General features: G+C 36.1%; 1 protein-coding gene across 1 annotated transcript in view; it reads left to right on the top strand.

Annotated features, from left to right (window-relative positions):
* Nucleotides 1-27,763, top strand: part of LOC149791324 (uncharacterized) — a 111,859-nt gene that overhangs the window by 48,551 nt on the left and 35,545 nt on the right. The window contains exons 6-16 of the mRNA XM_089971336.1: nucleotides 2,663-2,731; nucleotides 5,604-5,725; nucleotides 7,601-7,687; nucleotides 8,924-9,013; nucleotides 10,373-10,459; nucleotides 11,644-11,688; nucleotides 18,072-18,291; nucleotides 19,224-19,367; nucleotides 20,960-21,045; nucleotides 21,528-21,598; nucleotides 21,941-22,028. Coding sequence (XP_089827462.1) covers nucleotides 2,663-2,731; nucleotides 5,604-5,725; nucleotides 7,601-7,687; nucleotides 8,924-9,013; nucleotides 10,373-10,459; nucleotides 11,644-11,688; nucleotides 18,072-18,291; nucleotides 19,224-19,367; nucleotides 20,960-21,045; nucleotides 21,528-21,598; nucleotides 21,941-22,028 — 1,109 coding nt within the window. The remainder of the gene's footprint in view (nucleotides 1-2,662; nucleotides 2,732-5,603; nucleotides 5,726-7,600; nucleotides 7,688-8,923; nucleotides 9,014-10,372; nucleotides 10,460-11,643; nucleotides 11,689-18,071; nucleotides 18,292-19,223; nucleotides 19,368-20,959; nucleotides 21,046-21,527; nucleotides 21,599-21,940; nucleotides 22,029-27,763) is intronic.

Here is a 27,763-nt window from a genome sequence, read left to right as displayed (position 1 = left end):
ATTTATGTATGGCTGTGTGTATCGATAGTGAGTTTTCAGAAAAGCACATTGTATGATGTCTAGCTGGTTATAAACAAAAATAGTGCCGATGCGACATGTAATATAGCTACCAAGACAGCGATCATGAAAACGGTTTTAATCACTACTCTTCCTGAATTGATGGCGATATCGACTAGTGGTTCGTAATGGAGGACTTATTACGATTTTTGTTTGACCATCAATGAAAATTGTTTCGATGTGACATCCGACATGGATGTTGTGCTGTCGATATTGACTATATTTTCAATGGTACTCTTCGATAAACGCCAATGGCACCACCATTGGCCCTCCTATGATGCCTTATGTGTTCTTAATGACACATGTGCCAATTTGATATACAATATCATGGTAGGAAACTTAAACATATGTTATTGCTACTACTTATAAACCGATGATCTCATCGACATGTAGTTTTATTAAAATACTTTTGATGATGTCTATTTATTGCTAATGAAAATGATACTGGTTTGGCATCCAAATTGAGCACCGTGTTAAACATTTTATAATCGCCACTTTTTCTGAAGCTATGGTGCTATTGACATGTGGTTTTCGTTATAAGCATTCCCATAATATGTAGATGATCGTAAGACAAACTAACGCTGACTAGATCTATATTATGGTTATCATATTCACCAATTCAGAGCTATAACACTTGAAGGGGTGGTCATATCGACATATGGTTTCAGTACGATAAATGTCACACACATACACGCACACACGGAAATATATGGCTTCTTTATGTTCACTCTCAAAATCGGTTATGGCAACTTCATTTCAACGAACTGACACATTATTTCACTTATGCATTATTACAATATTAAGCTGGCTCTGGAACAAAATGAAGACCAGGATGGTACCCATTTGGGGTCATCTTAAGTATATTTCCACCACTACTCCACGTGCAAGAATCGGAAACATTAACTTGTGGGTTTTCACCAAATTCCGCTTATATTATCATTTGCTTCTTGATGAAGAGAATGCAGATCCATTGAACAAATATCGGCACTATTGAAACCAGCTTTGACCCGTAAGTAATTGTAGTGGCTAATACGAATCAACCTAGCCAATGACAATTGCTAGGATTATTGTATTTTATTCAACATTGTAGTCCAGTGTTTTGTTCATATGCAAATAAATTCTCCCAAAGTTTTTAGTTACCATGCTCTCCATATTACATTTTGAAGATAAGCACTCTGATATTGATCTTGAATGAACATGTGTTGACTCTGGTTGTGAACCAGATAAGACAAATATACATTAATGAGTTTTTATCAAACCGAGGTTTTCAATACATATCAGGAACACATGTAATTGTGCCAGTTCAGTATGTTGTATTTTCCACAGCTATACATAGGGTCAAGAGAACTTAGTAAACAGGTCTGTTTTATTCAGAAGCAATAATATCACTTATGTAAATCGGGTTAGATGAAATAGATATTCAAGGAAATTCATTTTGGTCAGAAGGTCTTCTGTTTCTTCCAGGGACTACACATTTTACTTTGTTTTAAAAAGTAATTGAAAACCGTGAGTTTTGCTAACTCGTGTGTTTTAAACAATATGTCTGAGAATGTTTTAAATTCTTGCCTAAAATTTGGTTTGGTTGTCAGTTTAAACATCTGTCTTTGTTTTAATCTCTTAAACTTCTGCATAAATTTTAACTTTGCAAGTGAATGTTTCTTCAAGGAAATTCATTTTGGTCAGAAGGTCTTCTGTTTCTTCCAGGGACTACACATTTTACTTTGTTTTAAAAAGTAATTGAAAACCGTGAGTTTTGCTAACTCGTGTGTTTTAAACAATATGTCTGAAAATACTTTAAATTCTGGCCTAAAATTTGGTTTGGTTGTCAGTTTAAATATCTGTCTTTGTTTTAATCTCTTAAACTTCTGCATAAATTTTAACTTTGCAAGTGAATGTTTCTTCAAGGAAATTCATTTTGGTCAGAAGGTCTTATGTTTCTTCCAGGGACTACACATTTTATTTTGTTTTAAAAAGTAATTGAAAACCGTGAGTTTTGCTAACTCGTGTGTTTTAAACAATATGTCTGAGAATGCTTTAAATTCTTGCCTAAAATTTGGTTTGGTTGTCAGTTTAAATATCTGTCTTTGTTTTAATCTCTTAAACTTCTGCATAAATTTTAACTTTGCAAGTGAATGTTTCTTAAAATGATAAGTGCAATACATCTAGTGTTCTCATTTAAATGTAGGCGAGGATAAACTGTTTGATATTTCTAGTGTTCTTATGTAAATTTAATCTAAGAGAAACTGTTTGATAGTTCCACATTAAGTTAAATATAATCGAATGAGAGGCAATTATACGGGCTGTTATACAATCTCTTTATATCCTCTAATGAACATCTACTTTTATTGGAATTTTCTGCTTTAAAATTTATTTTTGGTAGTCAGTATTACAATGAGATTCGCAAAACGCTAAATCATATAGTAGATTCGTATGGTTAGAACAAGACTGACCTTTCCATAGTAATGAACTTTAACCTTTGAAAGAAAGTGACAGTTTTATCATTCGAGTTCCTGAACTGCTTATAGCATGTTTATGGATGATTATGTTTACGTTACAGTTGAAGATATAATGTGTTATGATATTAAGTATATCTTTTCTTGTGAAGGTGCGTTACGGCTCGGAGGTCCGTCTCCTTTGTTTGGTGGTTTGCTAATGGCTTTAGCAGGAGTCTCAAGTAAGTAAAGATAATTCAGTTCAATCTGGGAAACTAAAGTAAAATTTTTGCAGGTTTGGTAGTCTGTTGCAAACACTAATTTCAGGTATAAACATTCGAAAGATACGAATATGTTTATTTGCATACAATCTTTCAACTAAATAATTGTTACAGTGTAAAGAATTTACATATTTCCAACATATTTGTACCCTTTTACGAGTTCCTTTTCCATTAGTGAGAACTGTGAATAGTGGATCAAAGGAATTGGATATCGAATGTCATGACGTATAAATAAAGAGGCTACCCTGTCATGACTCGACTAACTCTACCTTCGTTATCCAGCCATTTCCAGTCACACGTCGTTTAAGTACTTTTCACCAGACATATGCTATGCTGATTTCCCTTATGTTTTACCTTTTTCTTTCTCCACTAATCGATGGCATTCAGTATATATTCTGGTGATATAACAGTATACAGAATTGTACCAGCTTTGTTTTGAGTGATATTACATACAACATTATTTGCCAACACAGATCCGCTGTAGTGTGTTCGGCGTTCAGTCAAACGGTGTATGTTGAGACCATGGCTTATATAAGCAGAAGCAAGAGAAAAGAGTTAAGTTACTAACGAACGGCAGCATACCTGACTCACATTTTGTTTCAGAACATAAATGACAATTAAATATGCTCCCCGTGTATCCGAAAGTTTGACTTCTCCTGAAATAATATTGAACTTCGGTGATAATTTGCCTAGAAATGAAACAGTCAACCACTGATCAATTTAAAAGCCTTGATTGACTGGGGAGCACAAAACAACGTTTAATGGTTTTATGGCATTGTCAATAATGGAGGCACAATGACTTAAAATACAAAAACAAAATTAATGCGAAATAAATAAATACATACACAGAAGCCGCTAATACAACGGCACCTGTCTCACTTGCAAATATGAATATTATTACCTCCATTCGAAAAAGATTGAATTAGTTCACTTGTAAAAGTACATATTCAACTGTCTTAGAGAAATCATATTCAACTGTATGGAATCCAAAACCATGCAAATGCATAACTTTGTACTATGCAACGTTGCTTTAGATTGCGAAAGGAAATAAATAGAAGTCTAACAGACAGTTATCGAACTTGATAATGATTGATCCTTGTTTCTTGATTCATTATATGCTCATTTTTGTCTCCGTTAATTTTAGATTGTCAGAATCATGCAATATTTTACGATATTGCAAACCTCTATATTTCATTGACGTCCACGACACGTGTGCCTAATAGTGTATTATTAACTACTTTGCAAACAAATCATGCTCACTCATGTAGTAGACGCTTTACATTTTCGTTGATTCACTTTGTTTCCGAATGAACTAAAACAGATGTTTCGTGGATTGCCACATACCAGCTGCTTTGCAATATTCAGCGTTAAGGTTTTTGATACAATTTTTAACAAACTATAAACGCCAGACAGGTAAAACAATTGTTGGGACCCTACAGATAACATGCAAGTGAGAAGGCATAAATGTGTCTTTCTTAGTTGGTAATAAGAATGGCAAAAATGTACTTAGAGTTTTACATTATCAATTTCCTCATAATGTACTTCTTAGTTCTGCAGATTCCTTGTCATGTGTTCTATAGCTTGATTAACCATTTCCAAATTGTACTGTAATTTCGACTACATTCCATGTGCAATTACATCCTTTTTACTGCATTCAAAATCAAATAAACATTATATTTCATAGCGTCTTTTTTATAATTACAATTGAAAGACTTCATATTTTCCCACATTATGATTCAAACATTTAATGACAAAACAGAAACAAGCTTGCAGATGTCAACACGTTGTTCCATCTCTACTGAAATCAGATGTACTTCATGTAGAATGGACACAGATAAATCCAGTAATTCTCACAAAATTTAGTAGAATCGACAAAACTACCAAAATCTCTTCATTCCAGACTAAATGGGAAAGTTGTTGCAATGCACATTTATTCACAGTATGAATCTAAACTTCAATTGTAAGTGGACCAAAACGCCATTTACTTTCGAAAGTGATATCTAGCGCACGACTAAGTTCAAATTTATCTGGGTGTAGTTATATGCGCATTAATAATGTTGTTGTGTACTGATGAATATGCGCTTACGTATTTAGTTTGAAATAGATCATAAATTCAATTACATTGTTTCTTGTAGTGTATTTTTGTTTATATAATTAAGCCTCAGGTAGAATAAGAAAATGAGCATATAATAAAAAGGTTATTGCATTTGTATGGGAAATATGAACTTGTTTATTCGGATGGATATACTGCACTCCCATGGTCGTGGTGCATATCCATCCGAAAAAGTCCTTCATATTTTCCGGCACAAATGCAGTAACCTATAATATTTATATAATATGACTGTTTTTGCTTAAGACATTTGAATATATGGTATTGTAAAAAGACAACATCTAAACCTCAACAGCTCAAAATGCTTATTACTATCCCTTTCCATTGTTGTATTCGAACGCTTAAATAAAAGGTACAACTAATGTGTTATTCCAACGGTCACTTGCCCAAATGATTTTCGTAAAGTGTATAAATAAACACATAGGCTGAAGACAGGCATTACAATTCAAAATGAATTTTCTTCCAGAAAATGCAAGTGGTACAGCCAAAACTATTGGGAAGAAATTAAATATTTTTATTCATAATATTAAATTTAAGAATGTCTTAAATTTGAAGGGTAACGCTTTATCTCTAGTTCTGTGTATGGTCTGGATTAATAGTTTGAATCTAATTGCGTGGAGGGGGTATGCATCGATAGAGAGAAAATACAAAATGGACTGAATTGTGTTTGAAGGAAGAAAATGTATGGCAGTATATTAAAAATTGATATTAACTATTTTCCAGATATAACAAGTCCCAGTTGCAATGAGATAAAAATTCCGCCACGGATTATACTCATCACAGATGGCCACCCAACAAATTCTCTCGTCGTCTCTGGCCCCGACGTTTGCCATTCAGAGCCAATGGTGAAAGCATCTGGAGTTCAGATAAATAATAATAATAATAATAATAATAATAATAATAATAATAATGAGGACTTTGTATAGCGCCTAATATTTAGAAGATCTAAGCACTATACAACATTAGACAACATCCATAAGATAAAAACATATATAATGATATGATTACAAAAACAAACACCATGAAATTAGAAAACATTAAAAAAACATGCTGAGAATATTTAAGGTAAGAAACATTATTAGGTCTTTAAGTTTGTTCTTGCAGTCGAAATAAGTGAGTTTTGAGAGCACTCTTGAATGGGATGACTGTGTATTTGTGTCAGTTCAGAGGGGCAATTCATTCCACGTTGCTGGGCCCTGGTATGCAAAAGAACGTTGTCCATATGACTTTGTTTTCATAGAGGGACTAATGAGTATACGATTGTCAGAAGAGGAGCTTAAGTATCTTGCTGGTGTGTACACATGGGTCAGGTATGTTGGACTAGAGTCCGACAGTGAAACGTAGCACATAGAACAAATTTTGTGTTTGTTTCTGGATCAAATGGATAGCCAGTGTATGGTATAGAGTAGCTGGGAGGTTTGCTCTGCTCCTGGTACTCTAAGTATGATCCAAGCAGCTGTTTTGAACTGTTTGAAGTTTATTGAGTAGATATTGAGATGAACCAGACATAACTGAGTTTCAATAGTCCAGTCTTGAAAGTACTAATGAACACACAAGTGTTTTGGTGGCATCAACTGAAATATATTTGCGAATGGAGCTGGTGCGTCTCAGCTCAAGATATGCAGCTTTGCATATGTTCATGACATGTTGGTGCAATGTGAGAGTACAGTCCAGAGTAACACCTAGGTTTCGTACTGATTCTATGAATTTAATGTTGGTGTTGCTGATATTTATTGTTTGAGGTAAAGCATGTGAATGAAAAACTCTTTGTCTTGTAATCAGAATGGCCTCAGTTTTAGCATCATTCATCTGCAGCTTGTTACATGTCATCCATGATTTCACATCAGGAATGCATCATAAAATGTTCTGTGTTTCAGATTTATGGGAAGTTCATAAATTAAACTGATTTATTCATCGTTCTGCGGCATTCAAAATTTAGTAGTTTCTTCATAATTTCCGTTTTAATTCATTTCCATTCTAAAAAAGGTTTCACTCTTAAATTAGAATACTATGTAAATAAATTCAGATCATTACTATGCTATTCCACGTTAGATAGAAATGCTTATCTTACGTGCATAAATGCCTTTTTTGTTTCAATTATCATACGGCAAATACATAGATAAAAGGATAATAAAGTCTACTTCATGGAAATATATCCGTGTACAATATATTTTATTTCAGCTGTTACCGTTTTTTTAAATTTAGTTCAAGCTTTTATTCTTTTAATATATAATCCATTTTTGTAATTGAGCAACTATTTTGGAATCGTGTCAATGGCGAGAGTATTGCTATCTGTATATATATATATATACATACATCGATCGTTTGAAGGCTTCTTGTACTAGTGCTCTAGGTCGTTTCATGCGAAATACTGTATAAGGTACACATTCACACACAATGCACTCACAGACATGCATACACACACACCTGCTGACACTTTTTCACACACAAAGGCACACACACACAAACACACACATAAAACGTGCAATGAAATCATTATGAGTAAAACATACACCCCAGTAAGATCAGGCACGAGTTTGTATTTCTTTGACAATTTACGGTTCAACAATGAATCGGTTTAACAATAATTCTAATGAAAAGCGATGCAAACCTATCAAATTAACCAGCAAATGTAAGATACAAGTATGCCAGGAAAAAGTGAAATGCATAAATATAGGTAATTATAAACTTCATTTGTAATATTTTCTCTATTTTCCAAGGAGCAAGTTGTTGTTTTATTAGCAGTGTCCAATATTTCATCTAAAAGGATTCGACTACATTGTGTACCCGTTGGAGATGCAAATGTGGTGAGTACAGCTGTTTTAAGGAAGTTTCTAAATAATACAGCAGTTATATTGTACCTATATAAGCGGAGTAGGGGTATTGTATTTTGGAAAGGTTTTCAGAACGGTTGTATCATGCTAGTACAACGACAGCTCCTAAAACTACGTGCAGGAAAGTCATGATTTTTTTATTTACTCATAGATTATGCGATACATATTAAGCGAGGCCGGTAGAAGTGTATACTTTAGTTTGTCCGTTTGCCTACACTTATGTTAATTCTGCACGCTTTGTTCATGCTACTAATAATGCCACCATATTTACTTCGTTACATTTACTCTTCAGTGATCTCAGGAAGAAGTAAGATTCGTCATCGAATTATAACATTAGTTGAAAGTTTATGACACAAACTTTCAGGCTGATATCCTGATGTTTCCGAAGCATAACTAAACGTATTAGCTTCTATGGCAATCAAGTTCATTTTGCAATTTTGTTGATAATACTTCGAATGAATTTGACTTTTCCGTTCATACTAATATATAATTAATTGATGTTTACAAATATATAGCTCGAAAACCCGAACTGTTTATCATCATAAGATATCATTAAAAATATGATTTACAATCCTTAAGTTATCATGGTACATGGAAACTGCAGTTTTTCGCAGCAACATCCCATTTGTTATAACAGAGTAAAATAACATTGGTGGGCAACACTGCTGATGAAATATCGTATACATTTTATTCAGATAACATACATGATCGTTTGGTTTGATTCTTTTGATTGTCGGATAATTCAAATTCCTTCTCAGGAATGTATTTCTTGCAGTAATCGGTTTAGTTGAAGGCAAGCTATGCTGGCGATTTTGTATTTGTTGATTTAAATTTTCAGGATTGGTTATCTTGTGTTTTATGGAACCGTTACACTTTAAAGGTTATTAAAGTGCCTTGTGTAACAGTACCCTACGTTTGGCGATCTAACTAGGTCTAATACTTGGAAGTCACACTGTACAGCTATACATTCTTTAGCAGCTTTTAATAAGCAGTGCATTTTGTAACATCATGGTTGTTTATTGTTTTAATTTCAATTACTGAGACAAGACCCTAAAATGAAAACACAAAATGACCATGGCTATGGACACATTGTCCGACTTAAATATTTTAATCCTAGACAATGTGAGTAATTTCTAATTATGCTATTTAGTTTACAGCTAACATATATGTGGCTCAGTGCAATATCTGATTAAATCACGTATCTTTTAGCCATTCCTGGAGAAGATTTCAGCCCAATCCCATGGCAAGGTTCACTCCTACAATGATGGACGAATGCTGGCCAGAAGAACCTTATATACCGTAAGCGTCACAGCAGCACCCCAAAGGAAATGTTGCAATAATTAGAACATATATATATATATATATATATATATATATATATATATATATATATATATATATATATATATATATATATATGCAGAATTTAGTTCATTTACATAATTATAGGCACTGAATTGAATTGAAATATCAAAATCACTAGACATACCATTACTAATTCTTGGTTTGTTACATCACACTTTATCTGCTACCACATCTCAATAGTTGTCAGGATAGACTAAAAGTCAGTGTTGGTTGCGGCCTGAATTTATATGTTGTTTTCTTGTCAGAGTATACATGGTATTACGTTTGGGATGTCTCTATGTTCCATATTAAAACTGGTATCATATCTTTTTGTCGTGACCTAATGATGTCCTAAAACTACTATCTGATATTAGCTAACACTGCGATCAGTAGAGATATAAGTCTCAGAAATCTTAAGACCAAGAACTTAGGAATAACTTTCATTTTATGTAAAACCATCATATCCCAGCTTTTTCTTTAGGAAAATGCAAAACTATAAGACCGCTTTGCGCAGCTTAGAGATCAATCGCTATTATTTTGCAAGATTTTATGCAAACACGCTAAGAAGGTCAGGGTTATATAATCTCCACGTGTTCTTCAAATGTGAGGAAACAATTGCCTGTTAATATGGTACACGTGCAAAACGTTGTCGTGTAAACAACCACATGTTAATTTTTCAATTAATTGGTCAAATGTATGAACCTCGAATGAAAAATCTTGAGTTGAGATCCTTTCCATTCTGATGGCTACTTATTCAAATTTACGTATATCCTAAGATAACTTTACTCAAGGATTATGAAAAATGTACTGAACTTTAACAAATCAATGGGAGTACATAGCTGATCCCTTGTGTTTTGCACTGCAGTGGAGCAAGTTTATGATATGTTGTTTGTTTTATCAGCTCTTTCGGTAAACAAACATCAACTTATCTACCATGTTAGCGCAGAGGAAAATCAGCAAATTGCTTTTTTTTTCAATTAAAATCTCTTTTTGTGTCATTCCCTGGCATATGTTATTAGAAAAGAATCAAGTAGGATCAACGTTTTATTACTTTTATTTAAGTGAAATTTACGTCATGGTTAATTAAATTCTCTATATTGATCATGGCATCATCAACATATAACTTTGACCCTTTATTAAAACAACTCATCTAATGTCTTGTACTAAATAAGCATGATCGACCATTTTTGTGTTCTTCTTTAAAGCTGTTTTAGATAACTGACCGGCATAACACGTAGGTTGTCATTCAGTGATTTAATGTTTATTTATGTCGTATTTTGTCATATATTGGAGGGACGAATTCTTTAATTGCAGTTTCGAGCTGGTCATGTTATAAAATCTTGGCAACAACTGAATGACATTAGCAGGTCTTATGATATAGAACTCTCACTGGAGGATGCGGTATGTACTGACTGAGATCTCAACATGGATGGGGGTGCCAGTTAATATAAATTCATATTCAGTAGCACCCTGAAAATGTAAAATATGATACAGGAAAGGGAAGGTACAAATATGATACAGGAATGGGAAGGTACAAATATGATACAGGAATGGGAAGGTACAACTACGATACAGGAATGAGCAGGTAAAAATGTGATACATGAATGGGAAGGTACAAATATGATACAGGAATGGAAAGGTACAAATATGATACAGGAATGGGAGCGTACAAATATGATACAGGAATGGGAAGGTACAATAATGTACAAGAATGACAAGATACAACTATGATACAGGAATGGAAAGGTACAAATATGATGCAGGAATGGAAAGGTACAAATATGATACAGGAATGGGAAGGTACAGGTATGATACAGGAATGGGAAGGTACAACTATGATACAGGAATGGGAAAGTACAACTATTATACGGGTATGGGAAGGTTCAAATATGATACAGGAAAGGATAGGCACAATATGATACAATCATGGGATGGTACAAATATGATACAGGAATGGGAAGGTACAATTATGGTACGGGAATGAGAAGGTTCAACTATGATACAGGAATGGGAAGGTACAAATGTGATACAGGAATGGGAAGGTACAATTATGATACAGGAATGGGAAGTTACAACTATGATACAGGAATGGGAAGGTACAAATAGGGTACAGAAATGGAAAGGTACAACTATGATACATAAATGGAAATGTACAAATAAGACAGGAATGGAAAAGTACAATATGATACAGGAATGGGACGGTACAAATATGATACAGGAATGGGAAGGTACACAAGTTTCATGATCAGTGATTTAAATAGTTGTACCTTTCTGACGTTTTTATTACAATCTAAATCAAGAATGTGGTTTTGTTCAACCCTTTTACTTCTAGTATCTGACATAATAGTATGCTACATATGAAACCACGTTACATTTTACATACTACAGTTTAATCCTTATTTTCCTTTATATATAGTTTATGTTTTAAGCGAGAAATAAAGTTCGATGTTTACCAGGCCCGATAAGATGGCCGTAATATATGAAACATTAATAGATTTATATACTCTAAGCATCCTATCCTTAGAGTTTTTTGTTACACAAATTTCTTATAAAAATAAAAGTCTTTCTTGTGTGTTTCGTTCCAGATGAAATCCAACTTGCTGATAGCATCTTCCCCGGCAGAAGAACAGGTATCTTCTCAGGCATATGACACACATAGCCACAAAGAGACTATGGTCATAAATGGCTGAATCAACCGTTCTAGCCCAGTGGAATTGTTTCTATTAATACATAATACGTGTGACCATTTACCATCTACTTTGTTTCTTCCCAGAACTCGAGATCTACGCTATCTACCTTTATCAAGCTTGATAAATAGCTTGCACTTTGGTCAACAAACGTGGCACAATCAGCTAACTCAGTTCCCAAAATCAGTGCTATTAATATGTTGACCTCATTCCTAAATATTCATGGGTGACGCATATAATACGCTTACTTTCTTGTACTTGACCTAAGATAGCATTTTCAAATGATGGATGTAACATACAACTCGCCTCCTTTATGATATATTTAACCATCTAAATGTCGACTATATAAATCCGTCCTGTCAAGATATCTCAGTTTACATCCAACAATTTCAGTGCGGGACAACCACAAAATGAAAATGGATTTAGGCTCAAGTCTATTGCTGCTTAGAATGTACCCATACAAATATTCCATCTGAAACAAATACCGTAATTTTTCCAGATACCTATTTTTTCATGCAATCAGCGACCTTTATTCTTATAAATGCGGTTCTTACTATACTACCGAACATCAGTTCCGGTGTAGTCTGTAATAATAATTTGTCTAATTTGTTTTTCCAAAGAAATGATTTTTCCCTTGATAATTATATCCCTCTTTGCCTTACTTTTCCCGTATAAATAGGAATACTCGCACTCACTCACTCACACACACACACACACACACACATAATCCTGAATGCCATGTACAAGTCAAGCTCAAGTATAGAAAGTGTTCTAATTCATCTGCTCATGCATGTGTCAACCATTGGTTGCTCAAATATCCCGCTTATCTGATAATATATGATGGACGTGTATATATAATAAGTTCTATTCTGTTTGATGGCTGATGGTCTTGAGAGATAGAATCTCCGTTTCTGATTGAAAGAAAGTATAAAATACCGCTTTGGCTAACATTGCATTACATTTGTTTCTTCATGGAGCAATATCGATTTTTCCAGACACGTGAGATTTAAATGGAAAGGTGGAAGTGGGAGGAGATTGATCATGGTAGTATAACATCAGATGGGTGTACAATTTAGCCCACTTGGATTCATGGAGTAGCAACGTTGTTGTTAGGCACTGGGAGCTCTTTGCGGTGGGTTTATGTGGGAGGGGCGAACACTATAATGAAAAGCAGGCAGGCGTTTCTCAACAACACCAGTTTTAGATAGGTATGTCTGTGGTATGATGAAAATAGTCCTGAACAGTTTGAAACTGAGCGGGAAGATGGCGTTGGGGAAAACTCCTCAAGCGACGCAGGTTTAACCTTTGAAATATCTTTCCACTATTCAGACCAGGATGTTGGGAATTACATTCAGCCACCAAATGCATTCGAGATACTGTTTTCGGTTACCATAAACATTTATCAGACTCGCCAAAGAAGAATGAACTTAATGCCCTTACCTTATAGTATGCTGATATTCTATCCATCCTCCATTTAGTTAGTATCTCGGAGGAAAAATGTATGGGGCGTACACATATACCTGAGGATCAATAGGAAACAGTTCAATTCAGACGAGCTGCTCACTTTGTCAGTTAAAGCACATAGGCAGGAGGAGCTCTCTGGTCCTGGAGATTGGGCACTATAGATACTTTTGCGGAGAGAAGGCCTCTGCTTGACCTCAGCATATAGCTGAGCTTCGATATAGCGATTTTGTTTCAAGTCGTAGTAATTGGTATATTCTTCGAGTTAAATGGATTACGACTGGATAATGGTGAACAGGTCTACGTCACAACTTCAATATATGATCTAGCCTGAACAAGTTCGGAAACTTTAATGCAGTTATATATAATGGTGAAGCGATTACAAACTTATATTGATTTAAGACTTCAGTCGATTAATGAACATCTACAGGTTCATCATTAAATACGTCACCATATAATAATACCTTAGGAGTACTACTACTATTTTACAAATCCATCCCACCCAGACACTACCTTTAGCTAAAGTGAACTAAACATTGTCTGCCGACCTATGTGGGGCCTTGTACAATGAATTTTACCTTATTTCTAAACCTGGTCGCAAAGGCTAAGGACTTTTCGGTTACTACTTCTGGTCGTCCCAAGAATCACATTCTTGTCACGAGAGACCTCGCATAAGTGAGAATGTACATGGAAGATATAACGGTAAAAGTTCGAGGCGGTTTTGTACTTCTAATGAAATTATACTCTATGTATATTTCCAAATTTATAGGATCCTGTTCCCGAAAGTTCTGCCTTTAAAATTTGCTAATACTGTGTCGTCGTCACACACTTAGGTTATTATGCAGGAGCCTAAGGGACTTCACATTCAGTTGGTGGTATAATTATTTTGTACGTGTAAGTTTCTAGCGCTTATAAAACCTCTTAATTTATGTGCAATTCCATTACGAACAAGGCGTCACCATCAGTGTATTTTGCTTGTACAGGCGGTCTGTGGGCCGTTTCTCCTACAGATAATTACCTTTTGATGGACATTGTTACACCTACTTTAACTGTGCCTCTAGTCCCTTTGATGTGAACGCTCTGTGGTGTGTAATGTAGACACTTGTGAACATTTATGCATTGCTTCCGCTCAGCTTTATATACACGATTTACTTAGTCGCATCCTGGTCTTTGATGTTTCTATAGGCGACACTTGAGTGATGTTTATCTGCATAATCATTATATCATATGTAAAGAGCGCTTAGTCACTCGCATCGGTAGCCAATGCGATTTCACAAGGTTCGGGTTGCAATATTCGTAACTGTGCATGTCTTTATGCCCTTAAGAAATTCCTTATTTATGACTATTTCCGTAATTTCTGGTACATACATGTGCGTTTTCTTCACCACGGCATCCTTGAATGAACTGCTTCAATGATTCCACTGTACATGCCGTCCTTGACCTTCGCCACAGGTAGCAGTGTAATTGAGATCGTCTTCTATCACTATTTTCCAAGGAACCATCATTTGTTATAGCTCTGCACCCACACTGTATTTAATCATCACTTGTGCATGCCCTTTGGTGTATATATCTCCTCAATACAGACCTTTCAGATGGCATTGTATTATATTTTGCCTGCATGATTCATTGCCTTTTTAGCCTGTCTGTTTTAAATTTCTGGGTCAACCTTTTAAGATTTAGCTCTTCACGGACAATATGTTCTAAAAGACATACAGGTCCACTATTTTATACGTTTTGCTCTATTTGTCTTACAGATTTGATCTGTGGGCAAAGCACAAACCTCACCCCCCAAAACATATACAAACAACTTAGGGTGAAGACGTCAGCAGTCCTCATGCTGACCTTTTCTCAGTGTGAAAAGAAAGATAAATCGACTTACACATCAACCACATATGACCTATTTCCATTGCGACCAGCTCAGGGACCATGGAGGGCCAAAACATCAATATATGGGCACAATCAATAACAGCAAAGCTGTCAGTACGTCGAACCCTACGTTTGCAGACATCTACAGGGATCCATTTAAACCTCATAGCTCCTCAAGACACTCATTCGGCACTATGTCACGAATAATTCCTCATTTCAAAATTTTCTACACTTTGCCACGCGTTGAGACGCTTTATTCAGTTACTGTCTCGATGTCACGGATTTTAATTCAGGGAGTTCTATGAGTTTTGTGAGAGACAGACCCCGTCACTCTTCGCAAGTTTAGTCTCAAGCATTACAGGGGACCTTAGCTCATGCAGCCAAGGTGATGTTGTTTGTTCTCCAGTGCTGTCATCTATTCTACAGTATCCAATGACACAGGAAGATTCAGGCTTCAGAGCACCCATTGAGGATGTTTTCCCCTCTGAGGCACGGAGGTTTGCCCTCCTCCTCCTACCATGTAAACAACCTGGAACAGAGCTCCGTAACCTGCTGATGTTACTACGGAGTCCGATTTGAATTACGTGCAAAGTGGAGAAGAGTTACAGACATTCTGACCCGTCCTCGTTATCTGTTCGTCTGCTGATCTACCTTTGCGACGCCAGTCTTTCATTTGAAAACCCAAGCAGTGATATCGCCACTTTTTTGGATGACAAAGCCACATTGCATTCATATGGACCTGTTGGCCTTTGATGACACTCGGTAGTTAGTGCGCAATATCCTTTCCGTAGCGTTTTTGTTGGACTTGGGTGTATATGGTTATCTTCCAACAGGCGGAACATAAGTTATCTTCGCCAACATCGAACACATCAGGGCATGCATGGGAGTCTATTTCAAGAATGTATCGAGTACTGAATAGAACTTCTGAACACATGTTGTTCAATGCCGTAACAGGAGCTAGAAATTTAAAATTGGCATAACGCGCCTCAGTGCTCTTGTCCTGCATGTTCATCACGGACCACCATAAGTCAAAGCTAAGAAGACAACTTTTATCCTCTAACCTTCTGTTTAATGGCCAGATTGAAGTCCGCATACAAGCAACCCAGGAGACCAATTCCCACGTAACCATAGACACAGCGCCGATTCTAGGATAGTACTGGAAATCAACAAAGCGACTCTAGTGCCACTCATAGGATATGAACCCCTCAAAATCTACCAATCGAGGATCCAGCCAGCAAAAGCCACATTTATCGCATACCAAAGCGGATATAGCACAATGAGGGTCATATCGTTAGTTCCAGATTTGGTCCTAAAGGCAAACGTCACTCTACGTCTGGTCATAGACCTAAGCGCCCTCATTCAATTCATTCATGCCTCTTGGTTCCTATTGGAAACACTTTATCGCATTTTGAATACAATCCATGAAGTACACAATGACAGCAGCGTGGACTTAAACGGCGCATATCTTTCATGTCCCCACTCACAGGGCCTCCAGGACGATTATGTGATTCGCTTCCAACATTGTTACCAGTTATGGTAAAAATGAAAGGAAGCATGCCATTGCATAGCATCTAGAAATAAAAAGAAAAAATTTACAGTATAATCTTGAATTCTCTTTCAAAATCAGTTGCATATCAATCTAACTTGAGTTTGGGGGCATTCTCATGTGTTATCATAATTTAAATGACTTCAACACTAATTTCAAGCGATGGGACGAAAATATATCCCCTTGACTTGAATATAGGTCGAACAGGCCAGGGCTGTGATGACCTGTGATTGAGGATAATTATTTTCTAAGGAAGTACTCGCTGTGCAATGTCATTTTAAAGTTGTTTGTGGGCTGTGTAAGTTCGTGTTATTTCGTCTCACCGTAGAGCAAGTTTGGTCAAAATTTTATAAGCGTGATGCTTGTCAGGAATTATTACTGCCAGAGGACCTGCAGGACAATGTCAGAATTTTGTGGGATCGGAAGCTACATTATGCCCTATGGATTCCATTTTATGTTTAAATGTGTTGACTGTCAAATTTAACATTCTATTTAAGACGCAATGCTACTGTCTTTTGACGAACCGGTAGCATTGTTTAACAACTAGCATGATCCAAAGAAGTTTGAAAATATGTACAATTTGTAATGATTGTAGTTGCAAAGCACACAACATATGTGTTAATCCACATACACTGTGGTCCAAAGTGTGACCGTAGAATTTAATCGGAGAAGATTCACGAACCATTCACTAAAAATATCCTTGAGTTGCGAATAAAATAAACTTGACTCCATTCTTAATACTTCAGACCACGAACTGGTAAAACAAAGATATTGCATGTGAACATTGATGCTGCTTTGATATGGTTGAAACTATTTGTATATATAATTGTTTATTAATACTAACTTGGATATTTTAACAATGAGAAACTCTTAAGCGTACATCAAGTTGAATTTAAACTGGGTTGTCGTTTCTTGATGTATCTAACCTTTGCTCAGACATACTATATTGCCAAGAATATGATTATTACAGATACACCAAAATCAAGTATCTGTTTTAAATAAGCTAACATACTAATGTTGCTGCTGCTACTGCTATTACTACTACTACTAAAACTAATATGAAAATATTCATACAAATCTTCTCCATCACCTTCTATCCACACATGTATTAAAAGAACTTAGTTTCTTTTAGGCCTGGCTTAGACAGGAAAATGACAATTAATAGTTTTGTTTATGAATTATTATCCAAGAATTGCATCATATGTTATAGTAACGTTGGCATCATACTCTAATTCATTTTGAAACATTGCTGCTTTACGATAATATGAAGTTATCACATGGCAAACCATACACTTGTCTTGTTTTCATTGGCTTTAAAATGCGAGAAATTCAGAACGATACTATATCCTACTAAGATACAAGAAATATCATTTATAAATATACTGGCTCGATGTATTGGACCTGTGACGTCAATGAAATCAGTGCAACACAGTCATTAATGTTTTCATTTTAGGAGGAGATATTGAAAATCGCCCGTGAGGCTCTCGAATCAAATGTTAAAGATGATGATGATAATGATGCTGACATCGACAAGGATCACTATGAACGTGATGACTCAGATGTTTCATTACCATCCCTGGGTACAAGGGTCCGACGTGGCCCAGACTGGGACAAAGGCTTGCAGGATAACGATGGACCAGGAACAATAGTTGGTCATCATAAAGACCAAAAACGTAAGAATGTGAAATCATATTTGCATCCACTGTGTGATAAAAATATGTTCGTGTGCTCTCTCTCTCTCTCTCTCTCTCTCTCTCTCTCTCTCTCTCTCTCTCTCTCTATATATATATATATATATATATATATATATATATATATATATATATATATATATATATATATAATGAGCTGTGGATGCTCAAATGGCATGGTAAACTGTGTTAAAATATTATTTTTTCCCCAGCATAATGAGTGTTGTTGCATATGTGTGTATTTTGTCATATGTGTGTGTGTCTGTGTATGTGTCTTTGTGTCTGTGTGTGTGTGCGTCTGTTTGTTCTATATCTTGATTACATCACAAATTGGAACTCTAATGGACTTTTTTGAGTCATGAAACAAAAGGAACATCTTTGTAAGACCAATGCTTTCGTTTTGCCAACGAAGCAAACATTGGATATATGATGGCATAATATAGTGCATTTTTTATAATGCAGTTAAGAATGTTATTATATTAGGTTAGCGAATACATGTCTTTGGGAAATAAAGCTGGTTCTCTCGATGTGACATGTGAGCATGCTGAGTCTCCTAATGTGCCAGTAGACAGTACATAATATATTTTGTCATGTTGCTTCTAAAACAGAAATACGTAAGATGAATTACGAACAATACAATGTAGACGCAGATCAAGAGGTTTCATCATGGTTTTGAAGTGACATATAATTTTAATTTCCACCTATTTATATTAATGTTGCTAGCATGAAATCATAGAGTAATATGCATAACTTTGATTGCATTATATAAAAATATATGGTTGAATATAAAAAAGGCGTGAAATGAATCTCTTATGAGATGCAGAGTAGTTGTAGGCAATGTTTCCTAGTGACGTTCAGTACGTTATAATTAGGTGCTTAATTGCATCAAATGATTGACTTCTTTTTTTCCCCAGAGGTAAAGGTAGAATGGGACAAGACTAGACACTCTGGCTTTTATCGTTACGGCGACATGGGGCAGTATGATGTTGTACTTATCGATAATGAGCCTCGAGTCTTGCAGTCTGAGCTGATAGCGACTGGTTGCCTTGTGAGACGAGGTAAGACATTATTTGTTTACTTTGCCTGATTTGTATATCGTTGTTCTTATCAGATGTTGGCAGAATTTATATTTTGAAGAAAAGTTACACTTTGAAGGATTAATAATATCGTATCAGCCTTCATCATAAATATAAATGAATTTAAATGTTCATGAGTTTTAAAAAAGTGAATAGGGTATGAAAATTAGCATACTTTCTGCGTGGATGTGATTTAATAAAGATATGTCAGTATAATGCACTCACATAAATCCAATAGCTCAGACAATTTAGTCTGAACAATCACAAACATCATTCCTAACTACGGATAAAATGCCTAATGAAACTAATGTAAATTATACCTTTTAGAATAATGTCTGAATATTCTAAGTCATATGCAGAAAAGCATAACTAGCCCACTATTTATTCTGAGACTAAAACACATTCGAATGCTTTTATCTGTGTATACAGTGCTCCTTGGCTTTGTCTTAAATCATTATCTAGTTCGTATTACAATGATTCCTGTCAATAGAGTCCACGTGCTTGATCCGGCCAGAATATGGTGGCACCGACAAATTTGAGTTAAAAATGATTCCTCTTGGATTGTCACTCCTCTAACTCAGCCAGCAGCTGGTAAATTCGTGCAAACAATTGACAGTTTTAGTATTAGAGAGCTGTTATATAATGGGTTTTATGGTATCAATCTGATGAATAGTATTTTGATTTCTAAATTCTTTAAAACTTTACATTTAGTGCAACATACCGATGACGTAACCTTAATCCATATAGAGAGATAACAAATCTGATCATCTTTATTGTTATACATTCCTTCATGTGTCACTTTGATAATGATTGACTATTAATACCACCTATAATTATTTTGATTACTAAAGCCAATGGCTGAGTTGGTGAATATTGTTCACCCCGATAGCGGGACATCAGGTTGCCAAAATATGAGAAAGGTATGTTAGCTTCTCTATCAAGGACATGACAAAGCCATGAAATAGTTGTAGACTAAACTAGTTTTTCATATTTCTTCTCATGATAAATCTCAGAATATTTCCATTTATTGGCTGACATTTCATCTACTGATCAGCTAATTTCGTCTATTCGGGATTTAGATGCCTGACCATATAAACGGGATTAGATGGTTTTCTATAATCAGCAGTGCATACTGGAATTTAAATATTGAAAGGGCAACGTCCGGGCATCTCATATGTGAACACAGTTTCAGTTTTACTACCCTCAGTTTTCCAGGGGGATCTAATCGCCTAACTTTAATCTTTTCCCTTGGAACTCCAAATACTTTTGACAGCTTCAATCACCTTGCTATGGCGATTAATTATCCAACATACCTGCACCATTAAAAACAACTATTAATCATTTTGTCGCATTAAATCGGTTATTATATATATCTCACTGAAGGACAAAGCCTATTTTTGAATGCACTCTTGCGTTACAAACAAACATTGCTTTAAAACTACCATCTCCTGAGGGGAAATGTACTTAATCTTGGTCTTGAACCTTTCTGACTGAATTAGATGCATTGACAGCATTCTGGCAAGTAACGTTTAAACTTAGCCTACCAAACTGTGTATTTCTGTGTATTTGTTCAGGAAAAGACTGGAAGTATGCCAATCAAGATGGGACACCTGGTGCAATAGGAGTTGTGCTCAAGGTCCAAGAAGACGGAATCGTTGTGGTATGTTAAACAAAACTTATTTTACTGTTCCATTTCTGGATATGCCTCTGTATCAAAGGAACAAAGTACTAAATAAAGTTCTGTTGAATGGTTTTGTGTGCTATTTATTAAATGTGGAAAATGTTCAAACGATTTTTAGCAACAGTTAAGCAGTCAAAATAACAGTAATTAATATTGATAATGTATCCACTATATTGCAGAAAACATTGCATTGCCATGCAACTTTACTAAACAAATACTTAGTAATCTTTGAAGTGAGACAAATGTTTGCAAGGACATACACATTTCGATATGATTTAAGTTTTTTCGTGGCATCAATGGAAGACAAAATTGTTAAATATTTAAGCATAATACAACATAAACTAAATCACCTATATTTTAGTAGGTGAGGTCGGTAAAGAATACATTGAAGGTGAAACGGAAGTAGCTATAAATAGTTTTCAGATAGAATATTTGGTGAAAAATTAAGGCGTGCATTTCAGGTTCGCTGGCCAAACAAATCTAAGAATTACTATAGATATGGCGCACTGGGATGTTTCGATCTAGAGATATGGTAAGTTATGACCTAATATTGCAATATTGAATTCTATGTTATTTGTTTCACAAGTAAAATGGAAAATTGATTTAACAGTATTGAGGATTTTCAGGTCCTATTGTAAAAATTAGTTAATGCATACAAAAATAATGAATTCTTATGGCGAACTTGAATTACATAAATGTCGTCTCCTTTCTAAACTTATTTTGTGAGATGAAAATCTCACCCATTCCTGCTTTGTAATAGTTTCAGAAATTGAAATAGTTAATGTTGTCATTTTGTATTATGTCATGCAAGCACTAATATCGGGTATTCACTGGCAGGTATATATTCTTACAATTGTTCTCTTTCCTTGTACAGTCGTCCAGAAGAAAATCCTGCTGAAAGCATAAAAAGTATAGCGATTCATCCTGAGTACCCGTTAGGACCGGGCACTTTTATTAGCCAGGCAAGTTTGAAACATGATCTATAGAATGGAGATTGTTAACCAGCACTTATATTTGTAAGGTTTAATATGTACCCAACATGATAGAATTATTAGGACAGCAAAAAGTACTATATAATGGAATATTTATGCTAAGTACTATTTCTAAAATTTGAACACAGTAACTGGCCTTCACACACAACCATATCCTGATGAGACTTTAGTTAACCCACTTTCGATAGTTCATGATATAATTGACAATATTTATTAACGCCGATTCCTCATCTTCCAAACCGTGGTTCTAACACTATAACTTCACAAGTATGATCGGGTTTATTGTGTGAAATGCGAAAAAAATATTACTGAATATCACGTCCTTCGTATAAATCCACCGTGAATCCATGACTTACAAATGACAATGTCTCCATATGAAGTCTTCCAAAATAATCTTGATAGCACACTTAAGGAAAGCATGCGGATATTATAATGCGGGCCTTAAGACACGTATGTAAGAGTGTAAAATTCTTGGACTCACACTACACTACCAGACCCAGTCTCGTTAAACCTGTAACGTCTACAGCCTGTGGGTATAGATGGTGCCCACACTTGCGTCTTGTCGTCTCATCACTGGGTGCACTGTTAAGTTCGTGGGGCTGTGGTGATTTTATATTGTTACGACTCTAGGTAATAAACTATACAACATAAAGAAGCGAAATCGTCACGATTAATAATGTCAAAGAGTGATGTATTTCCCTACGTTATAAAGTGAACATTATAAAGACATTAAGCACATTGTAAACTAAATCCCAAATAAAAACGAATGTCCTTTCACAAGTCTAAAATCACAGACAGTTCTGAATGAATTCCAATAATCTTTAGTGTCCTGATATAATTCAGAATGGCCTTGTATGAATGAGTTCTCGATGATTCCAAAATAATGTGTTATGCCAAAGTCAAAGAACACATAGTAGTTTTAATGAATAAGTGAAATAAATAAAAAATTTATCTTATATATTATTTTCTAGCACGACTATAAACTCTCATCTTGGATTCTCAAAGACTGGTCACAAATTATTTATTTAACAATTTCATATATACATTTTCGCTTGACTTAGATACGAGTCATTCTCATTGAAAAATCCAACTAAATTATAAACAAATGTGATTTTAGAACATTCCTAACTCATAAAAACATATTTAATAACCTACAATCATGAATAAAAGATAGGCTTGTAAGGATCCTACTTCTAAATGACCATTATCTTAAATTACAGTCTAAGATTATGGAAAAAGTTGAGCACATAAAACAGATTTAAATAACAATATGAATAATATATATCTGTGAATTCGCTTGGGTTATCAATGACTCATTTTTCATCTTATGCCAGACTCCAAAGAACCTAGATGTCAAGCCCCAGGGTCATCCTTATCCTGCAGATATTTTTTCACTGGCATTTAATATAAAAAGCTTTGATGTTTATATATGTTTATATATATATATATATATATATATATATATATATATATATATATATATATATATATATATATATATATATATATATATATATATATATATATATATATATATATATATATATATATATATATATATATATACATTCTGATCATGAAGTCAAGCTTATGTATGTGCTCAACGTTGACCTAATCGTCTTTATCTCAGCAGGGCTAAAACATTAACCTAAATTTGAGGTCTAAGGCCCGTACTCGACATTCTGAATCTACCTACATTCCAGCAAAATCCTCTGTGGCTATCGTTTGAATTAAATCAAATATATGTAACCACGTAGATTAAATTCAAGATAGAGAAGAAAAATGCATCAGTGGGATATCATATTAAAATATACACATTTCTGCAACATGGAAGGACTAATGAAGGTTACAATTTCCCATTAAACCCAAGAGGTTAACTCATCGGGGCACTGGTTTAAATCAGGAAGTGCGGGAATACTGGTCGTATTCATGCAGAATTGTACTTCAAATGTTTCAAGTTTTGTCTGAATCTGTCCGAATGCCCCGATATTGAAATAGGCCATTTGTGATCATATAATTTGTAAGCGCTATACTAGTCATTTAGTAAAGTCAAGTAACTGGAACAGCTTTTGATATCTTTCAAACAAATTAGGCAGAGTACATTATTAGGCTTTGTGGGATTTTGAGTGAAGATGGATTGCAGCTCGTAATGCATCACCGCTCTATTGATAGTGGCATATACAGGCATTAAATTAAGACTTAAGTTCCAGGTTGGGAACTATTCGTTTTGTTCTTTAAATACGTTGCCCATAATACCTTTGGAAAATTACTACCTTGCAAATCTAGCCCCTCCAGATACTCCTCTTAGCTAAAAGGAGCTATCTGCCGGACTATGTGGTGCTAGGATGGATTGCTCTCCCCTTAAGCATAAGACTTCGCAGCAAAGTCACGAGAGACCTCGCAAAACCAGAAGATATAATAATATTGGTTGGCGGACTTCATTACTTCTAGGGAAAGTATACCCCATCTATATTTCCAACTTTGTTCCCTCTATCGCAACATCGTACTGCCTTTACCATTTGCTTACATTTTGTCGTGGTCATCCATTTAGATAGCTGTCCGTGGAGGCTAAGCGACTTCATATTAAATTTAGGCTAAAATTATTTTGTATGTGCAGATCTCTAGCGCTTAAAAAACTCCTAACATATATGTAGTTCAGTTAGGAACGGGTTCATATCGGAGTCTTCCTGTTCCAAGGCATTCATAGCACCCGATGCCCAATTTCAATGTGTTTTGCTTGTACAGGCGGTCTCTGGGCCTATTGTCCTTCAGATATGTGACTCATGATGGATATTGTCGCACTTACTTTGTACATATCAATAACGGTGCCACAGGTCCCTTTTATATGAAGTTTTATGTGAAGTTTTTGTGTGTAATGTAGACACTTGTGTTTATTTATGTATTGCTGGTCAGATAGCATAGGTGGAATTTATATACATGTTTGCTCAGACAAGTCTTTCTTCTGCATGTTTCTATAGGAGACACTAAAGTCATATATATCTGCATAAGCATTCCATCATTTTGGAAGACACTTAGTCACTTGTACTCGTAGTCTATGCGAATTCACAGGATAGGATGCGGCTACAAACCTCTTCCTATCCCATCAAAGTTGTGCCATTACAACTTGCTCAAACTACTCCGGCACCGAGGGCACCATCAAATGAATCAGCATTTTTGGCAACTCAGTCTACCTCACCTCCTCGGGATTCAAATTTATTCCTAGTACGGAACACCGACGGACAGAGCTAACAAACAGCTAAGTTCCCTCACACTCATCAGACATTCGGACAGGTTACATGGATCAAACATCCCATACCCTGTCCCAACTGACGATTCTAATGATATCCTCCCCACATGGATGTAACATTTCCGTTGCGACTGGCCTAGGCCATATGACGGGCTGTATCACTACCAACCCAGCTTCCGGTACGTCAAAACCCAACCATGGCAGACCCGTGTAGGGACCAGTTTAACCATCATTCTGCCTCAAGACAGTCATTCGCACGATGCAATGAATATCTCCTCATGCCACAAGAGATGGCGCTTCACAATTTCTGTACACTCTGCCACGAGAGGAGACTCTTTACTCGGTGAATGTTTTGATGTTGAGGTTTCAGTGTGTTCTACGTGTTTAGTGGGCGACAGACTTCATCACTCTTCGCCAGCTAAGTCTCAACCATTACATGGTTAGAGTGTCCGCCTCGGATGTGGAAGGTCATGGGTTAGATCCCCGATCAAGTCATACCAAAGACTTACAAGAATTATACTAACAGCTGCCTCTCTTGGCGCTCAGCATTAAGAGGTTAGTGTGAGGACTGGTCAGCCTGGTATCAGAATAATGTGACTGGGTGGGACATCATGCTACATGTCTGCGGTATGATGGCCCAGTGCTAGACATCACTATAAACTGCCACGTCGCAGACATCGTAGCAGTATGACTGAAAACGTGTTAAAGATACGTTAAAATTCCAAATCATATCACATCACATTACAGGGGACCTTAGCCTCGCCTCGTGCAACCTAGATGATGTTGCTTGTTCTCTAGTGCTCTCATATATTCTACACTATTGGATGGCACGGGAAGATTCAGCCTTTCTAGCTCCCAATGAAAACGTGTTCCACCTTCGACTTCCAGAGTGATGTCCAACTCCTTCTAGTCCATCAGTACCTGGACCAGATCTTCAGTAGATGTTGATCTTACTACGGAAAGAAAGAGTCCGACATAATTACATCTGCAATCTGGGAGAGATACATCTATTTTGAACCTCCTTCATCATCAGTTTGTCAGCCGGTCTACCTTTGCCTTACACCGGTCTTCACCTGGGAATCCATCCGTTGACAGTGATATTTCCGCTCGGGAGATGACTAAGCCACACTCCATGCATATGGACCGATGGACTTCGATAAAACTAGGCAGTTAGTGCACAATATTGTTGCTGTGGCTTTGATGTTAGATTTTCGTCCATGTGACTAACTTCCAACAGCCGGAACTCATCTTATCTTCTTCTCTCCTTATACCAAAGAGCATGCATGGCAATCTGTTTTACAAATGATTTGAGTACTGAATAGAGCCGCTCAACACATTTGGCCAATGCCACAGCTACAAATTTACAAGTTAATCCTCTAACATTCTGTTTAACGGCCAGATTGAAGTCCGCAAACAGGCCACCCTGGATACCGATTTTCCACTTGACCATAGACACAGCGCCGATTCAATGATAGTACTTGAAATCGACAAAGGGACCCTAGTGCCACTCATAGGATATGAACGTCTCAAAGTCGACGAATCTAGGATCCAGCCAGCGAAATCCACAATTCTCGCATACCCAATTCTCGCATACCCAAGCCCCGAGAGGGTCCTATTATTCATTTCAGACTTTACTTGGTCCTTAAGGCAAACACAGTTATGTGTCCGGTCGTCGACCTAAGCGCTCTCAATCAGTTCATTCATTCTCCTAGTTTCTGAATGGAAAAACTGGCCCATTCTGAGTGCCATCCATGAGATAGACTTCGCCATCAGCGTGTACCTAAACGGAGCATTCTTTCATGTCCCCGTTTCTGCGATTCGCCTTCAACAATGTATACCATTTCAGGGCATTTTGATTGGGGCTCAATATCAACCCATGGGTCTTCATTCATCTGATGAATCGAGTAATGACCCATCACTGGACCGTTTCTGTTGCGGAAGCATCAATTTACCTGGAAGACATCCTGCAGAAACATCAATGAGTTAGATCTAACAAGACATGTTACCAAGCTGGACCTCTAGTCAAGAAGAAAAAAATCCGACATGGTACTATCTCAACAATTTGTTCACGGAGATATGGTGTTCAATTGACAGGAAACATTTAAACTCCGTTTGTGTCGCGCATTGAAATCTGAATCATGGTAGCAACTTTACTTTCGAGGAAACTTCTGTCTACAATGGAATTCTTTCGCCTACTTCATGGTCCTAGGTCGCCTTCCTATTCTCCAACTGCAGATGATTATTCTGCCCAAATGGAGACCTAAGGTTTGCCCACTGAACCATTATCTCACCATCTGCACACAGCTGGGGTACCATCTGCATAATTCGGAAACCTAACTTGGCTCACGGCTGAAATACATCTACAAGTACACTTGCCCGAAATGAAATTCTGCGCCATTTCAAGTACAGAAGGCTGAGTAACCCACCAACAACTATCCTTTCGGGAAGATATCGGTTC

This window comes from Sinohyriopsis cumingii, chromosome 9 (genome assembly GCF_028554795.1).
Source record: "Sinohyriopsis cumingii isolate HCF-2022 chromosome 9, ASM2855479v2, whole genome shotgun sequence".
Taxonomy (NCBI): domain Eukaryota; kingdom Metazoa; phylum Mollusca; class Bivalvia; order Unionida; family Unionidae; genus Sinohyriopsis; species Sinohyriopsis cumingii.
The sequence above is the reverse complement of the archived record's forward strand: the minus strand, read 5'-3'. Positions and strand labels throughout refer to the sequence as shown.